General features: G+C 46.3%; 2 protein-coding genes across 2 annotated transcripts; one reads left to right on the forward strand and one right to left on the reverse strand.

Annotated features, from left to right (window-relative positions):
* Positions 1-555: 555 nt before the first annotated feature.
* Positions 556-7208, reverse strand: crata (carnitine O-acetyltransferase a). Its single transcript, XM_030084973.1, has 14 exons — positions 6998-7208; positions 5038-5328; positions 4841-4959; positions 4105-4158; positions 3798-3963; positions 3497-3671; positions 3239-3417; positions 3059-3159; positions 2853-2972; positions 2611-2733; positions 2336-2471; positions 2172-2234; positions 1856-1993; positions 556-1773 (listed from the first exon to the last, which is right to left on the reverse strand). Exons 1-14 carry the CDS (start codon positions 7022-7024, stop codon positions 1558-1560), a joined length of 1908 nt encoding a protein of 635 aa, XP_029940833.1. The 5' UTR covers positions 7025-7208; the 3' UTR covers positions 556-1557.
* Positions 7209-7669: 461 nt separating this feature from the next.
* On the forward strand, positions 7670-25512 carry ptpa (protein phosphatase 2 phosphatase activator). Its single transcript, XM_030084982.1, has 10 exons — positions 7670-7715; positions 8759-8868; positions 9259-9345; positions 9451-9576; positions 9692-9809; positions 10107-10206; positions 10293-10417; positions 13868-13968; positions 20225-20332; positions 24629-25512. Exons 1-10 carry the CDS (start codon positions 7691-7693, stop codon positions 24701-24703), a joined length of 975 nt encoding a protein of 324 aa, XP_029940842.1. The 5' UTR covers positions 7670-7690; the 3' UTR covers positions 24704-25512.
* The last annotated feature ends 1172 nt before the right edge of the window (positions 25513-26684 follow it).

The raw sequence follows: 26684 nt of genomic DNA on the forward strand, positions 1-26684 counted from the left end.
GTCTGTGAAAACATCATCCAAAGAACTTCAAATCGAGCTGCATTCCTTAAACAAATAATTACTTACCGAGCATTCTTTATGAAAACAACCATCAGAATGCTTATTAAATCTGTGCAGTTAAAAAGTCCAGTTGTTTTGTTGCTTCATTTACACTCAACAAAACCACGATATGAGAAATTCCCTGGAAGAGGAGGAGCAGCGGGAGGTCCTGAGAGATCTGCTGGTGGAGAAAGTGTCTTGGTTTGAGTCAGAGTTCAGAGGAAGGTCAGGAGTAAGAGCTGAGAGTGGAGGAGTAGAGCTGGAAGGAGACGGGGAAGTGAAAGGACGAGCAGCGGAGTGAAGAAACAGACGGGAAGTGTCCTCGCTCCTCCTCTTGAAAGCAGAACGGAGACTCTCCATCCTGTTTTCTCGTTTCCCAGCATCCCTCACCACAACCAGACCCATACCGTCACTTTTCATCACTTCCTGTCTCCAAAACCGTGTGCAAAAACACATGAACACACTCCGGCTTCTTCTAATAAAAACACGCAAGCAGCAGTGAAATGACAGAGGACGCAAAGGAAACAGATTTTAATGTACCAAGAGTCAAACGCTCTGATATGTTATCGTCAGCTTCAGAGAATTTCTCTTTGTCAAACAATCTTCAGCGAAATTAACCACAGAAAAATCTTTAATAACTAACAGTGAATCCTGTACTGGCCAAAACAATCCCTCCAGCTCAGCATCGTGTCAAAATAAAAGCTCAGTTTGTCCTGTTCAACAGTCAATTTGAAAATCTAAACTACAAAAGGAGACAGTGGGTCATAGTGGTGTGCTTCAGATCTGTGGAGTCTTTGTGGAGAAAGTAAAATCACTTTCAGTTGATTCTCAGCCAAAGTGTGAAAAGTCAGCAGCTCAGTGGTAAACTTTAGCAGGAAGCGACTCGTCTGTGCTCGAAATGCAGATAAAAAGTAAACTCAGTCAGTGTTTTAAAGATGATCAGTGTAAATCCTTAAAAAAAGCACAATCTGTTCAACAAAATAAAAGTCTCTCACTCACACAGTGTCTGAGACCTAAAATATGAGACTGGAGAAATGAGTCAGAGTGAAGCATCTTGTGTGTGTTTAGCTCAGACTGTTAAACGACCTCCGACCATGACGTCAAAGGAAAGCATGTGTTTTACTGTCTAAATCCAGGAAAAAAGATTAATTTGTGACTCTACGACTAAACTGAAACAGCTTCACTCTGGCTTATTGTTCCAGTCCCACATGTTAGATCTGGCATTTATATTTCAATCTCTGTGTGCGTACGGTTCATTTTTGATTGTTTAAAGCACTTGGTGTCAGACTGGATTTGTCCCTGAAATGAAGATAAAGTGAAATGTTCAGACTCTCTGTGAAGGACTGATTGTGGGTCAAAGGTCACTGGTTCACTGTGAGAAAGTGCTCGTGGGGAGACGGGCCGCTCGGCTCGGACGGCCGTCTGACTCAAAGTGCTCGGTGAGGCGGCGAGAGGCTGAACGGCGGCTCAGAGCGGCAGAGCCTCGGTGCGTCTGAAGGACTCGGAGGTCACGACCCCTCACAGCTTGGCCTGGGGGGTCTGGTCCAGCAGGGTCTTCATGTCCAGCAGGGCGGCCTCCACCGCCCGGGCCATCCGGGCCGAGTCCGTGTCCTGGCAGGAGTTGAAGGACGACACGGCGAAGTTGATGTGGTCGTCCATGGGGTTGTAGCACACGCCGTAGCCGTTCGGCACCACCGGCCCGAAGCACATGACGCAGTCGGTCTTTGAGGGAACCTGGCGAACACACGAGGGGCGGTCAGCGTCAGTCTGACAGAACGGCTGTCACGCAGAGCCGCGCCGCCGTCCCGGTCCGTACCTGGCTGGTGGACAGCCGGTAGTGCAGCGCCTTGGCGTAGGCGGCGTCCGTGAAGACCTCGGGCACCGACAGCTTCTCCTCCAGCGCCTGCAGCTTCAGGCCCAGCAGGTGTCTGTCGATGGCCTGACCGCTGATGGCCTGCACACACAGGCACGGCGCCGTTATCGCCACAGATCACACATCCTCGTTAGCGTTAAATGTTTGTGAGATTTGGTGCGACGGGATGAAGGTCACAGATGAGGCAGCTGCTCACGTTTCCTGATTCTGGACTCAGTCTGACAGCTGGGAGCGTCACGCTCGAAAAATCGAGACTCACCATGTTGGTGTAGGACCGGTGGGCCGCCACGGCTTTCTTCAGCAGGTCGGCCTTCTCTGTGTTCTGCGGAGAGCGAGAGGAAAACACAGAGAACGGTCGTCACAAAGCGGACGTGCTCTCGAAGTGTTCGGGGTTGGAACGGGAGCGGCGGGGCGGACGCAGACCTGCGTCCTCGGCCCGTCGAAGGCCTTGACGAAGGCGGCCGAGGCGCTGGAGGCGGAGCGGATGGTGTCGGTCCGGCCCCGCCTGAACATCCGCAGGGAGGCGCTCTCGTAGGTGGCACAGCAGTGCTGGTACATCCTGAGGAGAGCAGGCCGAGGGAGGAAATACAGAGGCTTCAGGAAACGGAGACTCAGCGCTTCACGGCTTCAGATTCCTCGGCGAAGCTGCTGCGAGGGGAAGTCACTGCTTCGTGCACGTCAAGGTGGGCGGAGCTCACCTGTAGTAGGCCAGCTGCAGAGCCATCTGGACGAAGGCGTCGGGACTCATCTTGTGGCTCTTTGGGACATTTTTACCGAAATGGCCGAAAACCATGACCCTCATGTCGAGGTCCTGAGCCAGGCTGTGGACGCAGGAGCACGAGGACAGTGAGGGACAAACCCGAAACTACAGTGACAGACAGATTGTGTGTGTGTGTGTGTGTGGATGCTGCATGCTCTGGAGTGTCGGTGGTTCTCTCACGTGTCCATGCTGCGCTCGGCCTCCTCGATGTCCCTCTGGACCTCCGCCGTGATGTTGAAGTGGAGTTTCTGAGGCGTGGGCAGCGACGCCGAGTGACGGCGCTCCGGCTCCGGCTTCCTCCTGCCGCCACACAAAAGAGACATTAAACCGAGAGAACGAAGCAGCGACGAAGAAAACTCCAAGAAATACAGCGGCGTCACGCTTACGTGTATTCAACGACATGATCGATCAGGGCCACGATGGGCGGGCCCTCGGCCGGGGCGTGCTCGTAGTTAGCGCCGCACGTCCCGTCCTCTCCAACGATGAACTAAAGAAAGACCAGAATGCATCACACGCCTCGACTGACAGCGACTCTTCACACACGATGAACTGTGTGTGTGTGTTACCTGCAGCGTCTTGTCGAACCAGCGGTTGCCACTGTTCCCGCCGCTGCCCCCTCCGTGCAGCATCTGGACGGCGGCTGCACTGCGGTACGAGTCCCCGGAGGTCTGGGGCCTGGCGGGGTCCAGGCACAGGGTGAAGATGCTCCTCTGGATCGCCGACACCGAGGCCCGGTTGGTCTCGTCTGGTCAGGAGGAGAAACGACCGCTTGGAGCACGCCGCACGCTGTCCCGGCGCGTCGCCGAGGCGCGACGGCGACTCACCCTGCATCAGGAGCTGGTAGGTTTTGCCCCAGGAGTCTCTGTGCTGCGTGGTGAGGATGCCGAGCGGCCGGGCGCCGGCCGGAGCCGACGCTCTGCAGATCTTCTCCAGCTGAACGCGGAGCTGGTCTGCAGTCAGCGGCGAGCCGTCGCTGTGGTACACGTCCAGCACGAAGAACTAGAGCGAGGAAGAAACGCTTTCTAGACGGTCTCAGCTTCTGCTCAGACCCAGTAAACCTTTAGAAAGGCTCCTCAAATGTGTTTCTGGTTCGGTTCTGAAGCCGCCGAGGCCGAGCGGAGGTACCTGGAAGTTGTGCACGACGGTGATGTGCTTGGGAGGCGCGGGGCTCTTGGCGTGGTTCACCACCGAGTCCCTCTTCAGGCCGGGGATCCGGCAGGACGACAGCACCTCGTAGTACTGGTTCATGCACAGGGGCTTTCCTCCCAGGAACTCCACCGGGAGGGTTTCACTGCAGCACAGGACGGCGTCCGTCAGCACCAACTCACAAAACCATAATGAGCCGGCGCAGCAGAACAGGTTCTCTCTGTCCTGCATGTCAGTGTCAAGTTCCATCTCTGGTAGAAGAGGATGAGTAAACGAGAGGACTCACTTGTCAATCATTGTCTTGAAGTCCAAAACGCCGGCGATCAGTTTGGCTGCGAATCTTCAGAAAGAGAGAAAGAGAAAAGCCACTCATTAACTTCTGGGATGGTTCTTCATGCTCTGGAAGTCTGTTTTTAAAAGCAGTGCAGAGTCGAGACGAGAGGATCAGAAACATTAACAGGAGTCAGAAGCTGCGCTCATTCAGTGTGAGATTCAGGGAAACATCACAAACTACTTCATGTGTGGTTAAGTTTACACAGCTGCAGACTGACCATCACGCCCACAGAGACCCAAACCACATCTTTTCCTGTCCCCTTCCTGCAGCTTCAACAGCTTCCGCTCCTCCTGCAGGGTTTCTGAGGGAATCTGTGTGAAAAGTCCTCCCCTCAGCCTGAACGTGCTTCATAAACATCGACTGGACTTGTCCTCTGTCAGCTTCCAGAAAATGCTCTCATTGTTGCAGTGAACAGGCCGAGTGAGATGGAGATTAGCAGGATTATCCTTCACACACACACGAACGGGAATGTCAGACGGGAAAATAAGGACCTTTGATTTGACCTTTGACTTTGAACTTCAGCTAGTTCTCTATATTTCTGTCTTTATACCATCTCAGTAACTTTTTAAATGGGAAGCATGACTGATGTGTGCTGAATGGGATTACCAAGAGTTAGACGAGAATTAAATAAACACAATAAACAACCCTACTGGAAAACAGAAAGACAGCGAGAGCTGTGAGAGCTCACTTTATCTGTCCCTGCTGGTCAGTGAAGTCCATGCGGGGCAGGACCAGGCCGGGGCTGGAGTGGACCACCACAGGCATCCGGTATTCCAGATAAGCGACCTGAACCCACCAATCAGAGAGCTGCAGGAAACAGAAACCGGTCAGAGCTGTGGGAATCCTGTACCAGAGAGGCGGAGAGCGTGAAGCCGTGGCGCTCACCCAGTTCTCCGAGCCCTGCGCTCTCTTCTCCAGGCCCCTCTGCAGCCGCTCCCCGAGGCCCCCCGCCCTCTGGAACTCCTCCAGCAGCGACCTGGTGCGCTTCAGCTCGTCCGCCTCCACGATGGGCTCCAGGGCCGTGATGTAGCGCTGGCAGGTCTGCTGCAGGGGGGGCACGGGCAGGCCGGGGAGCCCCCGCTGGTGGCTCAGGTACCTGCCGGCCAGGCGGCCGGCCGACACGGGCTTCACCAGGTGGCATGGCTTGACGAGCGAGCAGGGCTTCACCATCCCCAGCTGCAGCAGAGACACGTTGAAGCAGGTCAGAACAACCAATAGACGGGATCTGATGAATCATTCAACCCCAAAACATGACCCCACAGGGAAATCATTCAACAGGTGACGGAAAGTCCTCCTCCTCAGGAGCAGCATCCGGACTTCTTTTAGCTTGAAACATTAAAAACGATCCTATGAAACGATCCTGCGATCAGCCGTTTCACCCAGTCTGAGCTGCTAAAGCAGTTTCAGAGGTGAAGGATGATTCATCTGAAAGGCCTTCACAGCTTACACCGTGACCTTTGGCTGAATGTGAGGATTTCATGCATGTGTTAGTTGGGAGTCACATCAAACTCAAAGTGTGAGATAAGATCAAAATCTGATTTAATGAAAAAAAAAAAACTGAGATCATTTATACGTGTTCTCTCTGGAGAGTCACTGCATAGTGTTTTAGGACACTAATGTGGCTCCAGAGCTGCAAAAGAGACACGAAACAACAGCAAATCTTGATAACCAAGAATTGAAATTGCTAAGAGTGGCGGTCAGACCGAGGACAGACTTCTAGAATTTCTGAAATGTTTGATATCTTAAAGATAATAAACATTAGGAGCTGTTATGAGTGAAAAATCTAGACTGTCTAGAATCTAGAGTGTCTTCAAAAACCTGAAATAACTCCTCTTGAAGGGAATTTCAAACAAAGATTTTTAGAGATAAGTATGAGAGAGAGTGTGTGTTTGTGTGTGTGTCCAGCAGATGTCAGTCTGTACTCATTTTTACATGTGAAACAGTGCCATAATAATCATTACATTAAAAATGTGCTGTGGTTTAGAGCATTCTTTCTTCTAAAGTGTATTTTTTTTCAGAATTGTTTTGAGCAATCACTACCAAAGAGCAGTGCAAACTCTGCATAAAAGCAATATCAATGATGCAAAAAAAAGTAGAACTGTTGCATTTTGCTTCCTTCTGCATGCACTTTGACAACATGTCAAAGACAGACTGATAGCAGTAAGATCACAATCACAGATATCCGTTTCGTGGTGTTGGCTGTGATAAAACATCTAAACTTTCTTTGGAATTCCTTAAATGTACTTGGTGGACTGTGGGCTGGATCAGAGCCGACATACAGGCCTTAGGTTACACACTGCTGGGCTACATGATTCCTGACATGCATCAAAAAAGACCAATGAGATATAACAACTTTTCCCTCAGCCTTCATTGCAGGTGAAACGCTTATTTTAACCCGCTTCAACATATTCCTGAACGACCGAAGTCGTTAAAGTGATAAACATATGTAAAATGTTGTTATGAAAGGCTTTTAAGCAGCAATTTAACAAAAAGCTCAAGTTTTACCACGGCCTGCCTTTCACTTCCCATTTTGTCGTGTTTAAGGGATAGTGAAGATTAAAATAACAGTCCCAGTTATCATGTGGATCTTCATACTTCATCATTATGTCACCGCACGAGTCTAACCTGACCTCTGACCCAGTTAGCCTCCGAACGCTAAGGGGTTAGCATGCTAACTATCGGGCTAACCCGCCCGCTAACCAGCTAACCAGCTAACCAGCCCACCCGCCGCAGAGCTGAGCGAGCTGTCACTAAGTAACGCGTTACCGGAGAGGACTGTCGCCGGGATTCACCGTGTCAGTCTTAAAAGCTCCAGTTTAGCGGACAGTGTCGGAATGTGACTTACCGCGACTCGGCTACAAACGCCCCACATTCTGCAGGGCTAGAACCGCCCACCGGCGGCGGTCCGTCACTGAACGAAGTCCGGGGAAAGGGGGCTCCCGTTCGGGGGGTTCACCTGCACCAGGGGCCGGTCAGGGTGAGCCGTGTCCCCGCTGTCACAGCTCCGGGACGCTGGCGCTGGAGACAGCTGCCGGTTAAGGTTACACTGGGAAAGGCTATAAATATAAAAGTGGGTGTGATCTGATAAGAGTAAACAAACACACATGCACTTTGTGTCTGATTCTGTCGGCGTGCTTTTATTGGATCAAAGTCTATATATGACTCACCTCATTGATTCTAATAAGAAAAAACTTAATAGACAATCAAAATAGGCATTACATATGCATATATAAGTAGAATCATAGACGTATACTAATAGATACTTAGCATATTATGACAAACAGAATGTGAAAACACAGACACATGGCAGGCAGACGTACTGTAAAAGTCAGCACACAAGTTAAAGTAAAATCATAGCTTTAAGGTATATAAACATTTGAGCAGACACAAACTAAAGTAGAATCTCGATGTTTATGAATGAAGAGCGCTGCTGTGTCCGGCCTGCAGTACCCGCCTCTCGCCGCATGAGGGCAGCAGATAATAATAGTTACAGTAAACCTGCGGATGGGAGGCGGCGAAGAAGCCTGTCATCTTCATCATGGCGGACTCAGAGCAGCAGCCAGGTAACACACACACTCTGAAACACTCACACACACTGGTGATGGAGCTGCTCGGCTTTAAACACTCGTCTGCAGCTTGGTCTTCACACACCCGTTTGAGCCGCTCCCAAGCTGCGCGGACTTTAAACCTCAGGACCGAAGTTTACACACCAACGCTGTGTGTGTGTGTGTGTGTGTGTGTGTGTGTGTGTGTGTGTGTGTGTGTGTGTGTGTGTGTGTGTGTGTGTGTGTGTGTGTGTGTGTGTGATTCATTCCTCACTCCCTCAGCAGTTTGCATCTGTCATCTGGTGAACTGAACAGTTTGTGTGTATCTGGTGACTGATTCCTTGATCTCTGATTGATGAGCCTCTTTAGGTTTAGTAAACAGGTTTCTGTGTGTTCTATGTGTGTTTTTAAAATGTGATTTGAACTCACATCATGACTTTTTCAACTAAAATATTGTGGAGTGGTGATTCAGAACCAGAAGGAGCTTTTTATCAGTGAGTGTCCGTGTGCACATATAGTGATGTATTTTGGTGTTGATTTTCTTCATGTAACAGCAAATGAAGATTAAAAATATGCTCATTCATCCTCCTGTACTGTATATTTTTCATTCTTATACAGTTACGTCCATGATAATTTAATCATTTTTATTTGCACTAATCATTAACTCTGACATCTTCAGTTTGACTTGATGCTGAAACTTCTCTGCGGTCTCCTTTTTCTAAGTTTGTTCTTGTTTATGTCATTTTTCCAAATCACAGTGTCAAGAAAATGTCTGACTAACACTATTGAAGGTCATTTCATTCAGTTATCCTTTAACAGATCACATGTATGCATGTAAGGATGTGCTTAGATGAGTGAAAGTACTTTGACAGATGTGGAGGCTGCTTGGATAAAGACCAAAGAAGCCTACATTTCCTTTGATACACTTCTCATTCATCCTCTCTGTAGCTATTTGTGAAACTTTTGAACCTCAGATAGAAAAGTGAGATGGTTCCTGGATGGACTTTGGAAGCTGGAAGTCTCCCTTCATGAGAGGATCGTGTGTTGTTTCACTTTTGCAGGATCCACTCCTGAAGATGAGGCGTCTGACGCTGCAGCCGGACTCACCTTTGTGGTGCCGAAGAAAGAGATCAGCATGGTGCCTGACATGGGGAAGTGGAAGCGATCTCAGGCAGGTCCCACCCTGTATTTACGTGCATGTGTTATTAAACCTTAAGCCAGGTTAGTCTGGTCGTACAGCTGTTGTTGGGTGCGAGGTGTTTGGATCTGTGTGGTTTCTGTCACTGTGATTTATCATCAGTCAGGTTATTGTCTGTCCAAATAAGGCTCTCAGTCACATGTTCTAGGCTTTAGCTGCTGAACAGGACAAGAGGGGAAACTAATGGTGATCAACTCACACCATGTTTGGACCCTCTCAGGAATATTTCACCTCCAACTTTAAAGTTGTAATGATCAGGTTAATGTTGGTTTGTGGCTTTCTGTGTCACCGTAATCCTCTTCAGGTCTGTGTAAAGTCTTTTCTAGTGGGTTTGTGTGATCACACTGGGTCCTCTCCATGCAGGCCTACGCTGACTACATGGGCTTCATTCTGACTCTGAATGAAGGTGTGAAGGGGAAGAAAGTCACCTGTGAATACAAAGTGTCTGAGGTAGGCTTCTTCTGTCTCCAGGTGGTTTATTTGATCTGAACGCTGAGTGTGTGTTTTAAATGCTTTGTTACAGATAATTTTGAGAATATTCCTGATCTGTTTCAGACTGTAGAGAAACTGGTAGATGTTCTGGCCACTATGGACCGGTGGATAGACGAGACCCCGCCTGTGGACCAGCCCTCACGCTTCGGGAACAAGGCCTACAGGACCTGGTTCTCCAAGCTGGACCAGGTGAGACTGCAGTCTGTCTCAGATGCTTCAGACGTTATGTTAGAGGTAAGGTTATTTTAGGTCAGCTTTGAGCTCATCTGTGTGTGTGTGTGTGTGTGTGGTGTGTGTGAGTTAGGAAGCAGAGGCTCTGGTGTCCTCGGTCCTCCCTGCAGACAGAATGGCAGCAGCTCCAGAGATCGCGGTCTACCTGCGAGAGTCTGTGGGGAATCCCATCAGGATAGACTACGGGACAGGTACCAGCAGTTCAGTCATTTCCTGCTCATCAACACATTATTCCTCAAACACATCTCTTATTCCAGACTCATCAAGAGTGAAAGTATAATTGTATTAAAATGAATTTGTAGAAGTGAATTTACCTCTAATGAATAGAACTAGAAAACTTTTGATTCAGTCGTGTGTCAACAGCCATTAGCAATAATGTTTTAAATGTTAAAAATTCTAATGAAATCCAGCATCCAGCTGCTTATAATGTAGCTTCACCTACTGTTTATGGACCTGCAGCTCCTCACCCGGTTGCTTTGTGCTCTCAGGACACGAAGCGGCCTTCGCAGCGTTCCTCTGCTGCCTCTGTAAGGTCGGCGCTCTCAGGGTCGACGACCAGCTCGCTATCGTCTTCACAGTTTTCAAGAAGTGAGCTCAGACCGGTGAATGTTCACACGTGCCAAATGAGCCTGACGACGCACCCCTGAGATTCATGTGTTACTGTGTGTTTTCAGGTATCTGTCAGTGATGAGGAAGCTGCAGAGGACCTATCGGATGGAGCCTGCAGGCAGCCAGGGTGTGTGGGGGCTGGACGACTTCCAGTTCCTGCCCTTCATCTGGGGAAGCTCCCAGTTTGTAGGTAAGAGGGGAATCAAAAACACACGCGCCAGGTCAACCCCACTGTTCGTCAGCAGAAGGGTGGCAGAGGCGGGTGGTTGGAGGTACGGAGACGTCGTGGGTGCAGGTGTGAGGTTCTCAGTTCGTCAGTCCGTGTATGTGTGTGTAGTTTGGCCCGTCACCCTCTGCATTCAGTCGGTAGTGACCCACTCGCCGATGGTCGTCGTCGTGGAGACGCCTCGACGGAAGCAGTCCGGAGTGAGGCGGGGTGGATTGGGGGAGAGAGTTGAAGGTTACAGATAGATGAGCAGTCCCTGGCCTTGAGTCTTCCAGGAGGTGTTATGACTTCCAAGGGATGCCAGATGCAATCAGCTGGTATCTTGTTTTGTTGTGGAAGGAGCCGTTTTGACCTTCTCTCTGCTTGGTTCTCAACTTTTTTAAGTTTATCCGTCTCGGTGGTGGTGACAACCAACTTTGTGTCTCAATCGTCCATAACTCGAATTGTCCAGCTTTTGAAAGAGTTTGCACAAACGGTCAGCGTCAACTTTTGCCCGTTGATTTGAAAAGACCGTCATCCCTTGGACGTCTTTTGTGGCGGCGGTCTTCTCAATCCTCCAGAGGATCAGGCCGCAGCACAGGCCGATCATCATAAATCCAAAAATGCAAACCTTTCCTACTGCTGAAAATAACTTACATTCTCTTTCATTTGAGGCTCCAGACTTTGGAATTTTCAGTATTAGAAAATGAAGCATGCAGATGGATTTACCTCCAGCAGGGGTCAGTAGAAAGACAGCGAAAAGACTCAGACGTGGCATGTTACCACTGTGAAGTGCAGACCCCAAAATGCTCAGTGGAGTAATAAGAAGACAAAAAGGAGAGATAAAGATCTGGTGAACTAATGGATCATTTAAACACCACAGAAGAAGACGCTGCTCTAACGAGATCATCCCTGGATTCATAACTTTATGAATACAGCCATGCTGTACACCTCAAAATAACAACTCGCTCACAACAGAGCATCCAGAAATATTGTATAAGAACTTATATTTATCAGAGTATTTTCCATTAAAATATGTTTTTCTCGTCTTTTTCGAGGAGAGAGCCCAATGAGGGTCTCCTGTATTTAATATATTGTATTTTCTGTGTGTGTGTGTGTGTGTGTGTGTGTGTGTGTGTGTGTGTGTGTGTCATTCCTCACTCCCTCATCAGTTTGCATCATGGTGCATCATCTCCCATGATGGAGCACGGTGGAGGAGGCATCAGGGTTTTGGGCTGCGCTGCTGCGTCAGTCAGTCTGGACCAGTCTCTGACATGAAGGGAGAAGCAGCTGAAACTCACAGAGGATGAGTTCGAGATGCAGCGACGCGTCGCCAGAGAGACAGATCGAATCAGTTTATGAAGTTTAAAATTTCAGACCGATACCTCTGGGTGTCGGTTTTATTCCGCTCACTGCAGCTCTCGTCTTCTTCCTGCCGGAGCACGGAGCTGCAGTGACGGCCTGTGTTCACTAGAGGTCAGCAGTGCACCTCGGATCAGATGAAGCCCACTCAAATATGACTCACACACACCCACAGCTGTGCAGCTCCTGCCAGTAAAGTGTGTGTGTGTGTGTGTGTGTGTGTGTGTGTGTGTGTGTGTCTGTGTGTGTGTCTGTGTGTGTGTGTGTGTGTGTGTGTGTGTGTGTGTGTACCAGCTCTGAAATGGAAAAATAAATCAACTTAAATTCAGCAAGAAAAGATGATGCTTAGACAAAAACTCAGCTCCGATCGGACGAGCGCTGCTGTTTACTGTGAAATCCACTTATTACAAACTCGCCATGGAGGGGGGCTCTCTGATTGGAGGGTGGCGGTGACGTGGTCCTGCATCATGTGCACTGCGTACGCGATCCACCAGAGGAATGAAATGCTCCTCATGAAGAGCATCCTGATGATGCTGAGGCTCAGCTCTGTCGGTTCAGCCGTGAGCTTCCAGCAGCAGAACAGAGAGAACGCTACGGCGGATTCCTCTGCTCTTGTGTAAAGCTCGGTTTGAATTAAATACGCCGGGTAAACACTGAGCTGTGACGTTGGAGTTGAACAGCAGTGGCGGTTTTTGACATGAGCAATTGCCCAGGGGGGCATTCTCTAGGGGGCGCCACGGGAATGAAGGAAAAAAAAAAACATTTATTTATGCTCATTGAGAAATGAGCGCCCTCTAAAGGCGGGAAGTCGCTGCTCACAGAAGTGAATGAAACCGCGCAGGTGCAAATATGCTATACACATATTCATAACTTTATGAATATAGCCAGGGCACTAGGGATGCGGTCAGCCCAGGGCGTCCAGGACAGCCACTGGTGAACAGTATTGTATGGGAAGACTTTCTCATCATGTGAATTAACGTGTTTAATACAGAAAACCTCACAGTTCGATCATCTGTTCTTCCAGATGTGGAGGATGTTCACTGACCTCATGGTTACCGTGTCTTCAAACTCCTGTTTACACCTCGGTCATCTTGAACTCAGCTCCACACAATCAACAACATCATTTAAACCCTTTTTTACCTGCTTGTGTTTGTTACATGTAGTTATGGACGAATGAGGTTTTTCACATACGCGATGGAACCGAACGTACTCTAGGAAAAGAGGGTCCTCATCCAAGATGGCGGCCATGCGTCGTTAGACCTAGAACAGGCTGAACAGAACAGAATTCACTGCAATTCACAACTTTTCCAAACTGCTTGGTTTCCATTTGTTCCAGAGATTACTGCATCATCTGAGATTGTAGAGGCAGAAGATTACAGCTGACTCCTCACTTTTACCCATCATCCTCCTCTTCGATCTGAGTGCAGCGTTTAGTGATATTTCCCACATCATCCTTCTCCTCTGATTAGCATCCATCAGAATATCTGACATCCCTCTGGACTGGTTCAAGTCACCGCTCACTGATTCTCCTCAGTTCATTCAGTTAAACTCTTCTTGTCCGGTGTCCCTCAGGGCTACGTCCTCGGCTCCCTCCTCTTTATTTTTCATCTCCTCCCTCTATATATGACAGTGTTTTATTTAATATTAACGGGATATATGGATTTAGATTTGACAGCAGAATTTATTTCTATTGAATCTTTTCTGATGCAGCCTTCAGGTGTGCTAATCGTGGGCACACACCTTGATCCAACTTCCTGTCGCACCAGTTTCAAACACTAACACTGCCACCTAGAGGCTGCCACAGTTTATGTTCCCGTGCGATTTCGCCTGTTTGACATGAAAATATCAGTGAAAGCAAGGAAAATGCTTTCACTTTTGATTGTATAATCTCTGCGAGCGCTTGCTTCGTGACGGTTTCCCTTCACAGTTGACCGATCAGCCGCCCTCCTGCCGTGCGATCGCTTCGTAGACGGTCACTGACGATCGGGCTCTCTGCTCGGCGGTGACCCGGCGTCAGGCTCGGTGAACCGTCGGCGGAGGAGTGCACTCACCAAGCTGGTCTTCTCCCCTCAGATCATCCCACACTGGAGCCGCGGCACTTCATCGACGAGAGGGTGGTGAACGAGCACCACCAGGACTACATGTTCCTGGAGTGCATCAAGTTCATCAACGAGGTGGGGAAAAGTGCAGCGCCGTCTCCAGCTTTCTGCTGCGAGCCGACCTGAGGAACACACTGCAGCTTCACCTCACACACCTGGTGGGCTGCATTCACAGAGGACACAAACACACATCTGCTCACATCCGGAATTAGGCTGATTATATATTAGGCTGATTATAGATGATATTTTCCACTGAAATTATAAATGTAGTACATGTATTTAATGAAAGAAGTACGTTTAATCTCATAACTCTTTATTTAGTGTAAATTCTGCTACATTTCTGACAGTTTACTTTGGGCACCAGGTGGCGCCGGCGGTACAGACATAATTTTTCTGCTTTTATTTCTCATTAAGTGAGGTAAATTTTCTTGAAATTTCACTGGATTTATCAAGATTAGGGTGCACGATGTACGTTAGCTTTCACGGAAACAGCAAAAAAGGTCCAAAGTAAAAACTATTCAGAACAGGAATGTCCTCTGTGGGAGATAATGAAGGAAAACTGCATTAACTAGAATTTAGTGGAAGATTCTGCAACATTATTAATGTTTACCTGATGCAAGATGTTTCTAGTGCAGTGCTGTTTTATGATCAGCTGAGAATGCAGTGGAATTGGATATCTACCTGTCCCCAAGCCACACGTGACCAGCTTGTTTGTTTGCGATCTCCTGTCCTCCTCCGAGACCCCGACCACACAAGACAAAACCATTTTTTCTCTCTGTTGTTCTTAAAAAGTTTCCCGTCCTCACGAGGGAATATCTGCAGCCACACAGCAGAACTCAAAATGATGTAGTACACATGTCAGGCCTTTGGATGGCGCTGTAACTCTGCCTCAGAGAGACCGGAGAAGAAGACAGAACATGCACATTCAGATGTAAACACAACACAAGCCAAATAGCATCAGTCGTTTCTGCAGCATGAATTATTTTAATATTTTGTTGTCCGAACGGGTTTTTTATTTGTCTAAGACAGCCGGTGAAACATCACCATATAGCCCTGCACAGCGACTGGCTAGGTGATTTGGTAACGGATAAACTAGCATGTCCATGCTACGTGTCCAGGGATCATGACTGAGCGTCTTGTAGACGTGCGGAGGGTTGAGACAGCGTCTCTTGAGTTTCTTACTGTGATTTTAAACATAAGTTGTTCAGAAGTGTCATTTTTTTATAGGAAAGATCACGTGCGTCAGCAGGACGCATCGATAGCGAGTCCACCGCGTCCTTTCCGATTCAGGTGTGATCTGGGCAGTTGAGCAAGCCATTACAGAGAAATGGACGAGGGAAAGTGATTAACGCTCAGGGAGAACATGTAAACTAAACAGAACTGCGAGGAGAAGAGAAGAAGATGGAGAAGACTCCATCCTAAAATATTTTCCGGCCTTGCGTCTCCTCGCTTTGCCTCATAGAACTCCATCAGGCTCTGACAGCTCTGATCTCCAGAGCAGAGTGGGTTTTGTTCCTGACCACAGCTGACCTGTTGGGATGGATGTGGATTGTCGGGCTGTAGCTGAATGTGGACTTGTCCAGGAAAAGGAAGCCGGGGGAGGAGGTGGGGCAGGAGAGGCTGGATGGACCGGGCAGATGGATTGTGTTGGGACCGTGCCAGAGCAGGAACTGTGTGCTTTGTTTTGGGGTTTGGGAGGAAAAGGAGGGGAGGGAAGTAGAGGAGGGCGTCGGTGGAACGGCGCAGCATCCTTTTTCCTCCTTCCCAGAGCAGAGGCACCTCCTCTTCCATTTTTATTTACTCCTCCTCCTCCTCCTCTTCCTCCCTCTACCTGACCAAGACATCCTCCACTCTTCTCAATTCACTCGTATTCGTATTAGGCCATTGACAACATAGTCAATCAGTTAAAGATATGAGATCATAAGTTATTTAGTTTACACTGAGCAGGCTGGGTTAGCCCGCTAATTTTAATGAATATACTTGTACTACAATACAACATTTGACACAAGTTTTGGAAAGTTTTCGACACTTTTGTAGTTGTCTGTAACTTCTATTAGTGACAATATCCTGGTCCATACCATGTGTGACCACCAGGTGTCGCTGTATGACAGCAGAAAGCTGCTCTAGTACCACAGAAAAGCTTCCGTTGCTACAGTGTCTACAAAAATATCCACAGCAGAATTTGAGGTGAAAAAAGGTAACAGTGAGTCGACAGAAAGAGTTCAGAGTGAGTGAGAAACGCGAGTGACTGGAGAGAAGAAACTGTGACTATGATGAAGAAAACAAAGGATTATCATGAGCTAAAAGCTGAAGAACAAATTCTGAGAAGGTTCTGGAACAGCTGGACTGGGATTATCTGCACGTACTTCTGGACACAGAGAACAAATCGTCTCATGCACCAGAGACTTTATTCAGTGACAGATGAGACTTCTAGTCCAGTAAATACGTACTGTCATTTTTAATGTTGAATGAGTAAAAGATATTTTTTTATTAATATTTGTACATTTTGTTGAGTTACATATTGTATGTTATTGTATGTTAAGACAACTACTGTAACTTCTGCTATAACTACACAATTTTTATCCATTTCAGTTTAAACAGATATCGTTTTCAAATCTTTTATGAAATGAAAATGCAAAAACGATCAAATTTTCATGTAGCTGGAGCCTAGGTATTGTTTTTTGTTTTTTTTTTTGTTTTTTTTCCCCCAGCAGATAATATTCTAAAAAAATGTATTTTCTCAGTTGTAGTGTTTTAGGTGGTGACCCGATCACTCCACACATTAGTAAATAGTCTCACAGGTTTGGAAGAAGTTTCCTCCCAACAAAAACCCTTCAGTCATCAGTTATAATCTGCTCAGACTTTTGTTTTAAGAGCAAGAAAAATACGAGTCTGTTTCCAATGTCATGTTTGAAGAGTGAGATAGTTTAAGGTTGTTTTAAGTATTTGTGATGTTATGAACTCTAAATGGTCTGGTTTCCCTCCAAAGAAAAAGTTCTTGTTTTGACCAGATTATCTTTAATTTTCTCCTGCATTGAGGAAGCTTTTCATCACCTCGTATTATTACCTTCCATCTAAGGACCTGTTTACACATTTCAGGAAAAATGCATGTATTTTTGTTTTCATTTCAAAAACTTTTTCAAGCGTACATGGCAGGAATGATGTCCGTTTACACTGGAACAATTACCGTATTAGCCCGAATATTGGAGGACTCTGATTATAAAACTAAAAATAAAAATATGTTGAAGACAATAAGGTTACTCATAAAGAAACTTTTATTGTACAATTATTCTACACTCCAAAACTCACAACAGAGATAATATTTCACGTGATTTAAGATAATAAAAACATTACTGCAGTATTAAAAAATACATTCTCTTTCTCAACTAACTGCTTTAATTATGTAAATAACTTTATAACCATCAAATTCAAGTTCTATTCAACTTCATGAACATTAAAAATTCAGTCTAATATATCTTGGCCACTTGGCAGTTGTTTGTTGACTCTGCTGCGTTGATTACCATCAGTTTAAAAACCTTACCCTCTACCTGAACCAGGGTTTGAAACCCCACCCTCTACCTGAACCAGGGCCTGAGTTCCCAACCCCTACCCGATCCAGGGTTTGAATCCCTCTTCACGGTCCATCCCATAACCCAAACCGGAACAGCATCCACCTCTGAATCTGGTTGCTCATGTGGAATTGTTGAGTTTTCCTCTATAAAATTACCTTGTGTGGACTCGGCTGTGTTTAGTTTTATACCAATACAAAATGAAGTGATTAACATTAGCCATAGAAGACAGCCAAGACAGAAATAAACCTGAGGAAGACAAATCATTAGGCGTAGAAAAGACTTAAAATCAACCCCAAAACAGTCCAGCCTGGAAAAAACTGAATTCTGAGAAATCATCCGAACACACACACACACACACACACACACACACACACACACACAAAATCCTGACCCTAATATCAGAAGATCCTTTTCTCAAAATTTTGAATTCTAATTCTGAAAAAGTTGAACTCTGAGCAAAACTATTTCTGAGGCTAAATTAGAAATGATGAGTTTAGAAGTTTTTATTCCTTTAGAGGGGATTAACTTCATTAACTTTATTTGTGTGTGTGTGTCTGTGTCTGTGTGTGTGTGTCTGTATGTGTGTGTGTCTGTGTGTGTGTGTGCTAAGCATGAGTCACTTCCTTTCCCCACATGCTGCTGTGAATCACTCCTTCCTCCGGGGAATTTGTGCTGTCTCCTCCCCCTCCCCCCTCCCCCCTCCCTCCTCCGCCTCCCCCTTCCCTCCCTCCCCCTGCCCCATGCCCTTCCCCCATGTGTTCTCGTGCAAGCCCTGGAAAGTGTCTGGAGGTGTGTGTGTGTGTGTGTGTGTGTGTGTGTGTGTGTGTGTGTGTGTGTGTGTGTGTGTGTGTGTGTGTGTGTGTGTGTGTGTGTGTGTGTGTGTGTGTGTGTGTGTGTGTGTGTGTGTGTGTGTGTGCGTGTGCGTGTGCGTGTGTGCGGGGGTGGAAAAAGGAGGGGGTTGATAGATTGATGCCCCAGGGTCTGGGCTTGGGTTCCATGGCCTCATGGGAGAAAATGGTGGGAAACGGCGGCCCGTCCTCCGTTCCATTTACCCAGTTTGGGGTTGGTCAGTGTGTGTGTGTGTGTGTGTGTGTGTGTGTGTGCGTGTCTGTCTGTCTGTCTGTCTGTAAACTGACACACTTGCTCTTCATCCACAACTTATTGTTGCTCAGGTGAGACACGGTTAGCCTTTTGTTCTGTTAGCTGCAGCAGTGAAATGGCTAAAAGCAGCATTCTGTGCATCAACGCTTGTTCATAATGTTTTGCTTGATGGATTTCAAAAAGTTAGCACTTTATTTTGAATACACTGTAGTATTACATTTTTTTAATCAAACCTAATGAAAAAGAAAATCAGAATATTTTTGGTCTGTTTGAAATAAAAGATACCAGTTTCAGTCTTTAGCTATATCAGTTTTCCTTCAGTGTGTGAAACAAGCTCCAAAACAGCACTTTACTGTTATGGTGTTTGCTTACACGACTACTGCATTTCGAATCTCTGTGAAACACTCTGCAACTTTTTCCAAACGCCCCCAGCTCTTTCCCACTATTTAATATATTTAATACAACATCATCTGCATACATGGGACTTCCTGAAACAAAAACGGCAAAATGATGAATCTTATCTGTGAACGGCAGTGTACACCTGGAGACAGGTAACCAGTCTATTACAGGACTAACAGATGTCACACACACACACACACACACACACACACACACACACACACACACTGGGGAGTAGAATTGTAATTGTTTTTTAAGCTGGGTGGTGGGAGCAGTCCTTGAATGAATTAAAGTTTTGCGTGGGTAACAGAAGGGCGATTGTGATGAGACAAAGGGAAAGAGCAGAGCTTCAAACCAGGACGAGTCCTGATTTAGGGAAGTCTGAACATGTCGGCCGACTGGAGCTAAACACCTGCACCACGCTAACTCCACCCTGATGGGTTTGAAGCGGCTCTTCAGATTCCGCTCCGCCCTCCAGTGTGCAGAATAAACCCGCACACACCTCAGAGCTTTGAAGACCTCCCTTTAAAAAAAACAAAAGTCAGCCACTGCAGGACAAACTGTGAGAACTCTGGAGTGGAAGAAGAGGATCTGGATCATCCAGCTCTGAGCTGCTGAGGGGTCTTTGACTGAAGTCCATGATAGATTTGATCAGATCACTTCACACTGCCACTCACACACTGCAAAGTTTCAAACATCCACCAGTGAGCTTTCAGTGTTTCTAAACTGCCACTCTTGCTTCACATGGGTTGTCCAACATAAGGCTTGAGGGCCAAAATCAATCCGCCAGAAGGTCCATTTACCATTTTTCAAAAAAGTAGAAAGAAAACATGCATGTTGAAGGCTGAGAAATGGACCTAATGGTGTTATAGCGCCCTAAAACTTGTCCAAACTGGGCCGTGCTTGGTCCATGAGCTGAGACAATTCTAGGTTACTGATGTGGGGAAAGAGCTTCATCCAGGGAAAGAGAGACACCTGATCAGACGAGCACTTATTGACAATTAGCTTAGACTGTCAGTGATTCTGAATGAGAAATAAAAACTAATCTTCAAGGTACGCTCGATGATTTGAGCTGAACAGAAGAACCGACCATCTGCAAAGGTGGAAGAAAACTAACAATTCACAAATTGCTGTGAACCTGATTGGACCCTCTTGCGGGCCAGTTTTGGCCCCTAGGCCTTATGTTTGACCCCGCTCCACAGTGTGAAAACCCCTGTTTGAGCTCGAGGCTGATCTTTGTGTTTGAACTGTGCGTGCAGATGAAGACAGGCCCGTTCGCTGAACACTCCAACCAGCTGTGGAACATCAGCGCCGTTCCTTCCTGGTCCAAAGTCAACCAGGGTCTGATCCGAATGTACAAGGCTGAGGTACGACCCCTCCTCCTCCTCCTCCTCCTCCTCCCCCTCCTCTTCATCTTCCTCTTCCTCCTCCTCCTCCTCCTCTATGTACACACTGAGACAGCACAGTCCAACAGTACAGGACGAGGAGAGCTCATCTCAAACTGGTCAAATCTGTGATTTTCACCTGAGCATTAAGATAATTGCGATTACATGTTGGATTTAATGCTATTAGCAGCATGCTAACATGTCCATCATGGTGATTTAGCATGTTAGCATGTTTGTTTTTAACATGCTGGACAGGACCAGAGCTGTAAACCACTGATTTATGAACTCGACATGCAGGTTTTCTTTCAGTCTGGAGGTCAGTAGCGTCTCTTCTCGTCCTCTCCCCGTGTCGCCGGACCAGAAACTGAAGCCCAGCTTCTCTGAATGGTTATACAATAGATCGCATATTAATCAACATTCGTCAAAAAACAGACTAGACTGTGATAAGTAATGTTTCCCTCCGCACATTCATGATCTCCATGTCAACATATCTGTCCAATCAGACGAGTCCCGCGGCTCCGTCACGGCTCCTGTTTGACTCATGACAGCTGTCTCATTGATGTGTGAATGAGTGGATGAGGCTCAACGTGGAACACGCCGAGCGCGCTGAGGTCAGGAGCGCCATACGAGTAGCAGAGTGTTTAGACAAAAATACATTTATCCATGAAGAGACCTGCTTTGAAATGTTCCGTGCATCATTATCATCAAAATATAGGTTTGTGGTCAAACTGTGATTTAAAGAAATGAACATTTTGTTTCACATTGACACACAGATTTGAAGATATAGTTGTGATTTAGAAAGAATCTAGCTATAAAGGGCATGATTTTAAAAACAATCAAACAGGAAACGGACCAATTTCCCAGTCAGGTGAAAGTGCTTCAACACTTCAGCCACAAGGTGGCAGTGTTCTGATCTGAGGTCAGAAGTGAGTGAGTGTTAAAACTGACGAAGAAAATATTTGAGAGAAATCCAATGATTAGTATAAAACCCATAGATCGAAAGACTGTAAATACAAAATTATATCTTTATTTTCCAGTAATTTTCCTCCTACTTTACTGAGTTGTGAAAAATCGGTGTAAAGCCAAAGATATTAAATAAGTTGCAATACACATACTTCGTTACTTTTAGGTTAACATTTAATTACTTCTTTAGAAATCAACAAATTCACTCATGTAAGATCGCAGTTAAATTTTAAAAATGGAAATCTAATGATTTCGAGCTGCTTTTCATTAAAAAGAATGGTTTTAGTTTTTTGTATCTGAAGCTTTTGATCATTATGACTGAACGTGTTAGCATGCTAACGTTAGCATTCAGCTAAAGCCAAAGTCTACTGACTTTAAACGGACACACACATTTAATGTTGAATCTGGAGGTTACAGAATCGGATGATTAGAATTTGTTGGATTAGAAATAAGTGAATTGTTCCCATTTTTATTCACTTCTATGTTAAGCCGCTCGGAAAGCGTCTTCTTTTCTCCGTGTAGCTTCAAACTTCAAGCCTGGCTACAAAGACTCAGCGCTACAAGTCAGTCTCTTTTGTCTCTCACACGATGAGTGAAACCCAGTCAGTGTATGTGTGTGTGAGTGTGTGAGTGTGAGTGAGATCATCCTCCTCCCTGAGTGAGTAAAGAGTGTGTTTTTTTTTGTTTTGTTTTTTTTGTTTACGTGACATTTAAAGAAAAAAACAGGTAACCACTGAAACAGTTTTTATAGTACGGCAGAGAAGCAGGAAAGGGTTAAGAGAGGAATGTGTGTGTGTGTGTGTGTGTGTGTGTGTGTGTGTGTGTGTGTGTGTGTGTGTGTGTGTGTGTGTGTGTGTGGGCGGGTGGGGGTGGGGTCGGCGGGGCGGGGAGGGGAGGGGGGATGTCTAAGCCGTTCTCCCCGCCTGTATGCCCACATCCTGTGTTTTCCAGAGCAGCCTGCGAGTCTTCCCAAAGAGCTGAGGGGCCAAGCTGTCTGCCTCCCCTCCCCCTCCCCCTCCACCCCCTCCCCCCCCCCCCCCCCCCTTCCTCCCCCCCTCCCCCCGCCGTTCCCTTCATTAAATCCTCCCTCCCTCTCGTCCCGACCTTCCTCCGAGCCTGGAGCAACCATCAGCAGACTCGCATTCCTGCCTCCCCTCCCTGGCCCCACACGGGGAGCGGAGCGGGGCCGAGCCGAGCCCAGCGAAGCCGGGGCGGCAGCGCCCGCTCCCCAGCTCACTCCCCAGCTCATTCTCCAGCTCACTCCCCAGCTCACTCCCCAGCTCACTCCCCAGCTCGCTCCCCAGCTCACTCCCCAGCTCATTCTCCAGCTCACTCCCCAGCTCACTCCCCAGCTCGCTCCCCAGCTCACTCCCCAGCTCACTCCCCGGCTCATTCTCCAGCTCACTCCCCAGCTCACTCCCCGGCTCATTCTCCAGCTCACTCCCCAGCTCGCTCCCCAGCTCACTCCCCAGCTCACTCCCCGGCTCATTCTCCAGCTCATTCTCCAGCTCACTCCCCAGCTCACTCCCCGGCTCATTCTCCAGCTCACTCCCCAGCTCGCTCCCCAGCTCACTCCCCAGCTCACTCCCCGGCTCATTCTCCAGCTCATTCTCCAGCTCACTCCCCAGCTCACTCCCCAGCTCGCTCCCCAGCTCGCTCCCCAGCTCACTCCCCAGCTCACTCCCCAGCTCGCTCCCCGGCTCTGCCAGCAGAACACACACGTTTCACACACATTTCGCAGTCAAACAATGGCGGAGGAGCGCGGCCGCTTCGTACAGCGTGTACTTTCCACGCTGGGAAGGAAAGTCGGGCGCACGCTTCGGCTTCAGACGCTGAAGTTTGTTGCAAACGGGAGTGTGTGTGTGTGTGTGTTTCTGCTGTGGCGAATCAGAGGCTCATGAATGTGGAGAGAAAGTTCGGTCAATTAAACACACTCAGAAACATTCATTTAAAAGAACGGATCAGATTAAAGTCCATTCAGTGTTTTATTGTTCACATTTAATAAGGTGACGCCAGATTTTGACTTCCTGACACCAAGTTCAGCTGGTCTGAAGATCGGCTGTGAAAATCTGTTATTAAAGAAACATCAGTTTAAGAAAATAAACCCAAAGCAGTGCAGTTTTAAATCAGATGATAATGAAAAGAAATCACATCTTCAGATTTGCTCTTGGCACAAGAGCCAGTAAATAATAACTTCTATAGATTATTCAGTTTATCTTCTCTTTGTTTAAACCTTTTCCCATCATACAGTTAGAGAGGAAATGTTTTATAGAAGGAGAATAAGACTTGTGCAAAGCTGGTATTCGTTCTGTACCGATGACACCAGACAATTCAGGTAAACACGATTTCAGTGAAGAAAACGTTTTATTCATGTTTGTAGAGGCTTCAACACAAACTGATGGGACTGTATAAAGTCCACCTCAACCTCCCAGAAATATAACAGTGGATTAAATGTTGAAGCTGCTTCAGAGGTCAGAAATCCAAATTCAGAATGACGGTCACTCGAGTGGCCATGCTAAGCTAAATGCTAAGCTAAATGCTAAGCTAAGCGGCGCTTGTGGATGTTTCTGCTTTTTCTGGATCAGGAGTCAGACGAAGACAGGTCAAACACAGATGAGCTTTGAATAAGAATTGGATTCAAAAGGAAAAACTGCCTTTTTAAAATCAAATTTACAAGTTTGGAATAAATAAATGAGATGGAATAACATCAACCGAAGCTAGGTCAACTGAACAAATGAAACAGAATTTAAAACTAAAATTTAAAATGCAGTAAAAGGCAATAAAAATCTGATCAAATAATTTAATGCTGAAATAAAAATCTTATTGATTGAAATAGAAAAAACTCATTCTCAAAGCTGAGCTGAAGGTTTTTGATCTTTGCTTTAAATGCTGAAGTTTCTGCATCCTTGGAAGTGAAGCTCAAAGCTGAGGATTGATGAATCATGGACGTGGAGTTTATAATTCTGCTGTTGAAGAGATAAGATAAGAATAAATGAGCTGACGAGTTTTCACATAAACATGAACGACGCTGCTGTTTTCTTCCTCTGGTCAGAGATGGAATTTCTGAGTGTCAGCAAACGCTCCCTGAACCAGACGGCCGAGTCGACCCGGAGCTGCTGTGACTGTTAGAAACCTTTTCCCTTTGACCACAGAGTCCAAGAGAATCTATGGGGGGTCTTGTGGTTCCCTGTAACGTGAAGGTGGACCGTGATCAGGTCACATGGGTTTCTTAGGTTTCGCATGTTCTGTCTCGCCACCGTCACGTCCTCCGTCCTCCGTCCGGCTGACCGAAGCCGTCTCTGTCCCCCGCCTCAGTGTTTGGAGAAGTTTCCGGTGATCCAGCACTTCAAGTTCGGCAGCCTGCTGTCCATCCAGCCGGTGCAGCCGTGATGGAGTCGACCAAAACCCCAACAATCATCCAGCCCAACATGCTCGCTCCTCCTCCATAGCCTGCCCGTACGTAGCACACACACACACACACACACACACACACACACACATTGACACACACTCACACAAAAGATGGAGACGTCACAACCTTCAGGCTCACGTCTCCAGATTCTGGACTGTCTTCATGTTATTTATGTCCTGGATGGAGTTCGATTGTTTTTTCTGTGATGAAGTATTTCTTTCTTCTCCTTTTTTTTTTAAATTGACCTCAGAGATCTTTCTTTCTTCTGTTGTATTCCTCTTTTCTTTTTTTTTTTAAGGTTTGCTTTAAAGGCCAAATGTTCTTTTTTTGTGCAAATGAACCAATAATTACATCAATCCAAATACACAGGTTACATCAGTAATGAATTGTAAAACAGCTGTTTGAAGTGCTTTTACGCTGTTGAACCGGTGTGGAGTTTCCTCTCAGAAAGTGCATGAGATTTTTGGTTTGACCCTAACGACTCGCCGCCGGAGCGTCTCCACTCGAGAGCATGATGTAAATTGCAGAACACGATGTAAATTGACAATAAATGATGAATGAGTTCATGGGCTTGTGCTGTGCAGGTTTTTCCTCAAACGTTTCTCCCTTCAGAGACTTTATTAATATTTTTTTTTTACCGTGCTTCAGAATGACTCTGCAGTGGTGAAGTCTTGTCTTTTTCTTGGCGTTGCTGTCTTCATTACATTTGGCTTGTGCTTTTAATTTAATATAGAAAAAAGCTATTTTTGTGACCCAAAATGACCTGGTTTAATAAATTTCTCCACTTCTGACCCGTGGTGCACATTTCATTTTACTGGTTTCCTCTCAGTGTTGTGGAAATGACGACTGACGGTTCATGATCCAGACTGCTGACAAAACTAATCTCTTCATTTGTTGCATGTTGAAATCAAATCAAACTTTATTTATACTGCATTTTTCATGAAATTTCACCACAAAGTAAATAAAAAAACCCATCCATCCCCCCACCCCATGCCATTGTGTTCACATACAATAAAAACTAAAAGCAAACCAGAGCACAGCAAGAATTAAAAACTAAAAATATCAAAGATTAATTTAGAAATATAACATTAAAATCTAAAATGTACAGCTGTGAGTCGTCAGCATAGCTGTGAAACCCAGTGCCTTGTCTCCCGATAACATCCCTGAGTGGAAGCATGTAAAGTTTAAAAGAAATGGGCCTAAAGTTGAGCCTTGGGGCACACCACTCTGGATTTCATGAGTCCTCGAGGAGCATGTATCCATACCGGAGGTCTTCTTCTGTGAGGTTGGACTTGATCCGAGCCAGAGAGACCGACCACATCCCAGTTTTCTTTAAAAAGAGTTGTTGGTCTGCACTCAGATCCAGTAGTGCGAGGACAAAGATCCTGTGTGGGTCAAATCTACAGCTGCATTAATAATCCTTAATAAAGTTGGATTTACACGGGAGAAGAATCTACCAGGCATCTCAACATCAATCAAGACGAAACTGTCCTTCACTTTCATTTTAATCTGAATAGAATCATTTGGATACACTCAGTGTCTGTTTTAAAATACATTGTTACATATTAATCAAAAGATTAATTTCTTAAGCACAGTTAATCAGACTTTCCATAGTTAATTGTGATTAATCACATTTTGAGTTGCACGCTTAAAATTCTGTTATTTTGCATTGCAAGGCCGGTTTAAGACCTTAATGTAAAATATTTCTCACCAGAGTGTCTTAATTGGGAATAGAATGAACACAAAAAAACAATTTTTTTTTACCTTTTATATTTTCTTTCAAAATAAAGTGCTATCTAGACCAACTTAGAATGACTACATCAAATACAGTTTTCGAATCGAAAAAAAAGTATCTGGCAGACCCACTGGTCTACTTCAGGATTACAAACAAGATGCTCCAACAGTGGGGTCTTGAAACCAGGACTTAGAGGAAACAACTTCCAGGTATTAACAGGAATA

This window comes from Salarias fasciatus (genome assembly GCF_902148845.1).
Source record: "Salarias fasciatus chromosome 7 unlocalized genomic scaffold, fSalaFa1.1 super_scaffold_4, whole genome shotgun sequence".
Lineage (NCBI taxonomy): Eukaryota > Metazoa > Chordata > Actinopteri > Blenniiformes > Blenniidae > Salarias > Salarias fasciatus.

What these genes read in the sequence shown, in the direction of transcription:
- crata (XM_030084973.1), bottom strand. Translation starts at nt 7,024, where the DNA reads ATGTGGGGCGTTTGTAGCCGAGTCGCG. An exon ending in GACCAGCAGGGACAGATAAA is followed by an intron (nt 4,159 to 4,840) that starts GTGAGCTCTCAC and finishes CTCTTTCTGAAG; the next exon opens with ATTCGCAGCCAAACTGATCG. An exon ending in TCGACGGGCCGAGGACGCAG is followed by an intron (nt 2,235 to 2,335) that starts GTCTGCGTCCGC and finishes CGCTCTCCGCAG; the next exon opens with AACACAGAGAAGGCCGACCT.
- ptpa (XM_030084982.1), top strand. Translation starts at nt 7,691, where the DNA reads ATGGCGGACTCAGAGCAGCAGCCAG. An exon ending in GGGAAGCTCCCAGTTTGTAG is followed by an intron (nt 10,418 to 13,867) that starts GTAAGAGGGGAA and finishes TTCTCCCCTCAG; the next exon opens with ATCATCCCACACTGGAGCCG. An exon ending in TCCGAATGTACAAGGCTGAG is followed by an intron (nt 20,333 to 24,628) that starts GTACGACCCCTC and finishes CCCCCGCCTCAG; the next exon opens with TGTTTGGAGAAGTTTCCGGT.